This window comes from Lampris incognitus, chromosome 1 (assembly GCF_029633865.1).
Source record: "Lampris incognitus isolate fLamInc1 chromosome 1, fLamInc1.hap2, whole genome shotgun sequence".
NCBI lineage: Eukaryota > Metazoa > Chordata > Actinopteri > Lampriformes > Lampridae > Lampris > Lampris incognitus.
Window position 1 is genome coordinate 146,942,684 of NC_079211.1, and position 5,855 is coordinate 146,948,538.

At 48.4% G+C, this 5,855-nt stretch overlaps 1 protein-coding gene across 1 annotated transcript; it reads right to left on the minus strand.

The window, feature by feature from the left end:
* Positions 1-3,564: 3,564 nt before the first annotated feature.
* LOC130120304 (UDP-glucuronosyltransferase 2A2-like) lies at positions 3,565-5,524 on the minus strand. Its single transcript, XM_056288849.1, has one exon. The coding sequence runs from the start codon at positions 5,522-5,524 to the stop codon at positions 3,947-3,949; it is 1,578 nt and encodes a 525-aa protein (XP_056144824.1). The 3' UTR covers positions 3,565-3,946.
* Between the last annotated feature and the right edge of the window lie 331 nt (positions 5,525-5,855).

A 5,855-nucleotide genomic window follows, 5' to 3' on the forward strand; every position in this document is an offset into this window, starting at 1 on the left:
ATTTTAAACGTCCAGTTTTAGTCGGACTAACACAATAAATCCACTTTTTCTAACATCATGTGAAAGTAGTCAGACGTAGATAAAACCGCCATATGAGTTAAGACCTACTTTTGTAACTCCACTGAACATTTGCATTGAAAAACCAGGGGAATCTAAAAAACTACAGTGTGCTTTGGAAACTGATCAACAATAATGTGAAGTATACTCAATTTGTAGTGAAAGGGCTAGAAGATGCAAAACACCGAAATGGCCCTTAAATTGGTTTTGTTCTGCGTATGTGTTAATGTCTAGGTACAAATATATCCTCTTCAGTTTCAAGTTTGTCTGAAGTTGATTGAGACCGCAGTTGAAAAAGAGATTTCTATTGTCAGTGAAGCTACCTGGTTAAAACTAAAGCTAAAACTCAAAGTCCAGGCTGTTTGCCTGTGGGCCAGGTGTCATACAAGAGATAAAGGATGTGGCCTTTTACAGCGCAATAGTTTCATTCGGGTCACCTATGGCAACTGAGCCGAGGCCTTGATATGACTAGGAATGGCTGTAAAAAGGTAAAGAGAAAGAAAGGAGGGGGGGATTTCCAATGGGTTGACTTATAATTGGATCCTCATGCACTCAACAAACAAATGGCCTCAATGGGACAAGCTGCTAATGAATGCTAATGCTAATGGAATTAAAGTTATTCCAGGTCTTTAGACTCAGCAAACATAGCCCCCCCCCACAATCCCCAACCACCACCACCCCATTTTGTTTTGAAGTGCCACTGGCCCGCTGCCAAACTCCCGTTTCACAATCCCTGGGGAGAAACCATTATGTATGTATGTATGGGAGACGAGGGGGATCAGGGTCTGAGAAAAACAACATACCACCTAGATGAAGGAGGGGAAACAGTAGCTAATGGGGGAGTAGCGGGGGCGGGGGTTCACCAAGTTCCCAGGACTGTGACGTAAACTGTGTGGTGGTGGTGGTGGGAGGGGGTGGAGGAGAGTGGGAGGGGTGATGGGGAGTTGAGTTGATATACAGTAGCTGTTTTAATGGCATGGCTGAATGATGACCCCCGGTCACCACGGTAACATTCTCATGGCAACGCGGCCCATAGTCAGCTACAAGGTGTCAGAATCTCTGTCTTATATACTCTCTCATTTTCTCTCACCCTCTATATCACTCTCTTTTGATCTATCTCTTTCCCTTTCTTTCTCATAATGATGTGGGAAGATGGCTGCACGAATTTATTTGCAGTGGCCTCACCCAGTACTGGTGTGGAAAGATGGCACCCAGTACCATCCATGCAGTGTCTTTGTCCACGTCTGCATCTAATTTTGTTTTGTCTTCATTTGATGGCTGGGAGAGCTGGCGCTGGATCGGCAGGGAGAGCTTGGTCTGATGTGTTCTGTGGGCCCAGGGACCACGGCCCTGGCCGGAGATCCGCCCGAGTAGGTCTGACAGGACCAAGAAGGGCAGTCTGACAGGATGCAGAAGCGCGGAAGGCTAAGCTAACTGCTAGCCCATGCAGACCGGCAGTTCCGATAGCACCGATGACGGTCTGATGGCGGCCTCGCCTAGCATTGACTACGTTCTAGTGTCGTCGTGTGGGGTGTGGGGAGGTGTGTCGAAGGTGTCTGGCTGGGAGAGCTGGCGTTGGATCGGCTGGGGGAGTCTGGTGTGTTCTGTGGGCCCAGGGACCATGGCCCTGGCCGGAGATCCGCCCGAGTAGGTCTGACAGGACCAAGAAGGGCAGTCTGACAGGATGCAGAAGCGCGGAAGGCTAAGCTAACTGCTAGCCCATGCAGACCGACAGTTCCGATAGCACCGATGACGGTCTGATGGCGGCCTCGCCTAGCATTGACTACGTTCTAGTGTCGTCGTGTGGGGTGCGGGGAGGTGTGTCGAAGGTGTCTTGCTGGGAGAGCTGGCGTTGGATCGGCTGGGGGAGTCTGGTCTGCTGCGTCCGGTGGGCCCAGGGACCACGGCCCTGCCACAGCTGCGCCCGAGGAGGAAACGCTGAGAGTGGTCTGACAGGATGTGGTAGTGAGGCAGGCTAAGCTAACTGCTAGCCCATGCAGACCGGCAGTTCCGACAGTCATCCTGGCTGGCGTTCCTTCTCTGGACGGTGGGATTTTTGGACTGTGTTGCACTGAATGGACTGTGTTAACTGTTTGTGTGGTGTTTTTTTCCCTCTCTCTGTTTTTGTATGTTTTTGGTGGTGTCGTTTTTGGGAAATTTGGGATGTGTGTTTTTGTCTTTTGTGTCGCACTGCTGTGGGCTGGGGGAAACGGAATTTCGTTTCTTTTGTGTACGCAAGTACATAAAAGAAATGACAATAAATTGTTCCTGATTGCTGATTCCCGAGTCCCTCTCCATCTTCAAGAAGAAGCTAAAGACCCAGCCTTTTCTCAAACGCCTCCACACCTGATGGTATTAAAAGAAAAAAACTAATTTTTTTTGTTTATATTGCCTTTGTGCATGCCCATTGACACCTACTATGTGCTATCGGCCTTGAAACTAGTTTTTTTTTTTTTTACACTTACTTGCGTTGTCGCCTCCTGACTAGATCCTTGCTTGCGTTGCATTAAGTCTCAGATGTACGTCGCTTTGGATAAAAGCGTCTGCTAAATGAAATTGTGAATTGTAAGTTTTTTTTCTCGCTCCTCATTTAATGTCAGAGTGGAATTAAATCATTTCCATGACACAGTCCACGTACTTCACATACAGGGGCGGTACTATCGGCAGGCGCATGGGTGTGCTATGGGTTCCCCTCCTGTCGTGGCCAACTTGCATGTGGAGGAAGTGGAAAAGAGGGCCCTGGTGTCCTATCCAGGGACACCACGTAGACCAATGGTTCAGATTTGTGGATGACACCTGGGTTAAAACAAATCTCAGGATGTACCACATTTCGCCGACCACATTAACTCAGTGGACACCACATCAAGTTCACCAGGGAGGATGTGAAAAATGACAGGTTAGCCTTCTTACACTGTGAAACTACAGTTGGTGATGGGGGACATTTGACTGTTGGTGTTTACCGTAAACCAACACATACTGATCAGTACTTAAGGTTTGACTCTCATCATCCATGGGAGCACAAACCGGGAGTCACCAGGACGCCGCACCACCGAGCTGACAACGTCCCCACCAACACAGTGGCCAGGGGAGGGGAGAAATACCTGGATGGCAACCGCTTTTAAAATACAAGAAGAAGATCACAGAAAGTTGAATTACACCGCATCTCCAGTTGCTTTCAAACCCAAAAACATGCTGCGCCAGAAATTGGTCCACCCCAAGGATCAGGTCCCCCGGCACAAACAGCGCAATGTAGTGTACGCTGTTAAATACCAGGAGGATTGCCGTGACTTGTATATTGGGGAGACCAAACAGACGCTGGCCAAGACGACGGCACAACACAGGAGACCTACCTCGTCAGGCCAGGACTCCACAGTCTACACCATCTACAGGCCAGTGGCCCCTCTTTCAAGGAAGAAAAAAAAGATCTCCCTGAGAGGTGAGCCAACGGAGGGCAGGTCCCCGAGATACCAAGCTCAGTGAGTGTGGAGAGGATTCTGATTCTGAGAAACGACCGTCTTTATTTCCCGTCGAAAGCGTTAAACAACCTTGTCTGTTCTCTGTCTTGACCAAAGTCAAGTGAACACCTCTGATCAGATTTTATTCATAAAAGACTTTGAGTTGAGAGTGTTTTACAGAAAAAAAGAGGAAAAACTCAGAAGACAATTTGATTAAAAAAAACCAAACAAACAATTGATTTACAAGAACGAAGGACACTCTGTGTGTGTGTGTGTGTGTGTGTGTGTGTGTGTGTGTGTGTGTGTGTGTGTGTGTGTGTGTGCACAAGCCAACGCTGTTTGATTGTGATTTAGTAAGACTCGGCATGCTGGTCTCAGTTCATGATAAACAGCTGATGTCAAGGTAGTATAAAATAAAACTATGAGACTATCCATCACTCATTTTTCATTTTCCTTCTGGAAAACACCATCCGCCACAAAAACTTCATCACTGAAATAAAAACAATCGCTATCAGCAAAACCACAGCTAGCAGAAATGCTACAACGTCAATCGAGAAGTACTGGATGGTGGACATCTTGTACGACTCAGTCCGTAGGTGTGGGGCCCCCTTGTGTCTCATGACAAACTCGATCCAGAACATGGCGAGGTCCAGAGGTTTCACAGGTCGGTCCCGGTGTATCCTGGAGAGGCTCTGCATGTTCTCCCTGTAGGAGGGGTTGTTAATCACTTCCTTCAGCGCCTCCAGGAAGTTGTCTTTGTTCACCATGGCAATATCCAGAACTTTGGCCACGCCCCTCGCTTTCATTCGGAATAGGTTGTCTTGCTGGTCAAACATAAGGGGCAGGCCGACTAGGGGCACACCATGGTAGATGGCTTCCTGAACACCATTGGTGCCACCATGGGCCACAAAGACTCTGGTTTTGGGGTGACCCAAGAGGTCATTCTGGGGCAGCCAGTCCAGTAGTAAGGTGTTGTTTCCCAGTGTGGATGGTCTTTTCCCTGTATGCCTCCAGATGACCTTCTGGGGCAGCTGTGCGAAAGCGGCAGCGATATTATCAGCGAGGTTATCGGGAAGCTTTCCCACCAAGGTTCCCAAGGTCATGACAATGATGCCGTGTTCCCCGGAGCTTTGGATGAAGTCCTCCAAATCTTTGGGTAGAGGCTTGGAGGGTTTGCACTGAAAGCCGGCAATGTAGACGATGTTGGGCATGGTGGGCCGAGGGAATTCGAAGGTAAAGTCGTTCCTCATCAGCCAGATGTCTGCCGCCTGGAACAGCTCCATATAATGGATGTCTGGGCCGAAGTAGCGGTGGACAAAGGGGATGTAGTTTGGGTCCGTGACATATGCGATTTGAAACCTTTGGAATACATGGAGGCAGGCGTTCTTCAGCCGGTCTTGAAAGGTCATCTTGTCTGTCAGCTCTGACCCTGGGATCGGGACATAGGAGATTGGGGAGGGGGCTATGGCATGGTGAGCCTCCCCCTGTATGGTCCACCTTACGTTCAGGACCAGCGGCAGGCCCAGGCGATGAGCCAGCAGCACCCCACCACCCATGGCTGGGTCAGTTAGAACCAGGTCGTAATTAGCATCTCGAAAGCTCTGCATCAACTGGGCGTCCTCGAAAACGCCCTCAGTCGTGGCGATCATGGCTTTGTTCAGCTCATAAGACATGTTAAACGTTTCGTATACCAGCATCATACGGGCCCAAGGTGAGTCACCTTTCAGTCGAAGGTTTAGCTGCCGGGTCACAAATGACCCGATGAAATCCTTGTTCAAACCGACAGAGTTGATGGTGATGGTCCTGTAGTGAGGCGAGTCTGTCTTGATGTACCAGCTGTCCTGTGGTTGTAGGACTGTCACTTCATGGCCCCTGGAGTGCAGCTCCTCTATGATGACTTTCATGTTGATCCAGTGGCTTCCGTCCACGGGAAAGACCAGCACTTTCCCGCCGAGCACGCGTGGCACCGAGCAAAGCAGCACAGCTAACACCACCAGTTCCAGCCAGTTCATGTCGGAAGGGAATTCTGATAGGAGACAAACAGACGTTAGGTTTCTCGCATCATCTGAATGAAAGTGTTTGCAATTCCTGGATTATGAGCTCCTGCCACAAAACACATCTTACTTTTCAAATGTCTAGAAGATAAAAAAAATAAATAAATAAAAAGAGGAAAACAAACTTTAACTAAATAATCGTTTGACTTCCTGGTTGGTTATTTTTTTATGTATTTTACATGAAAACTTTGTGACAAAAAGGGCACAATAGTACTGATACTGCACGGATGAGTAAAAGAGAACAGGGTGTATAAAGTCCAACAACTATCATCTGAGAGGTGATAAATTA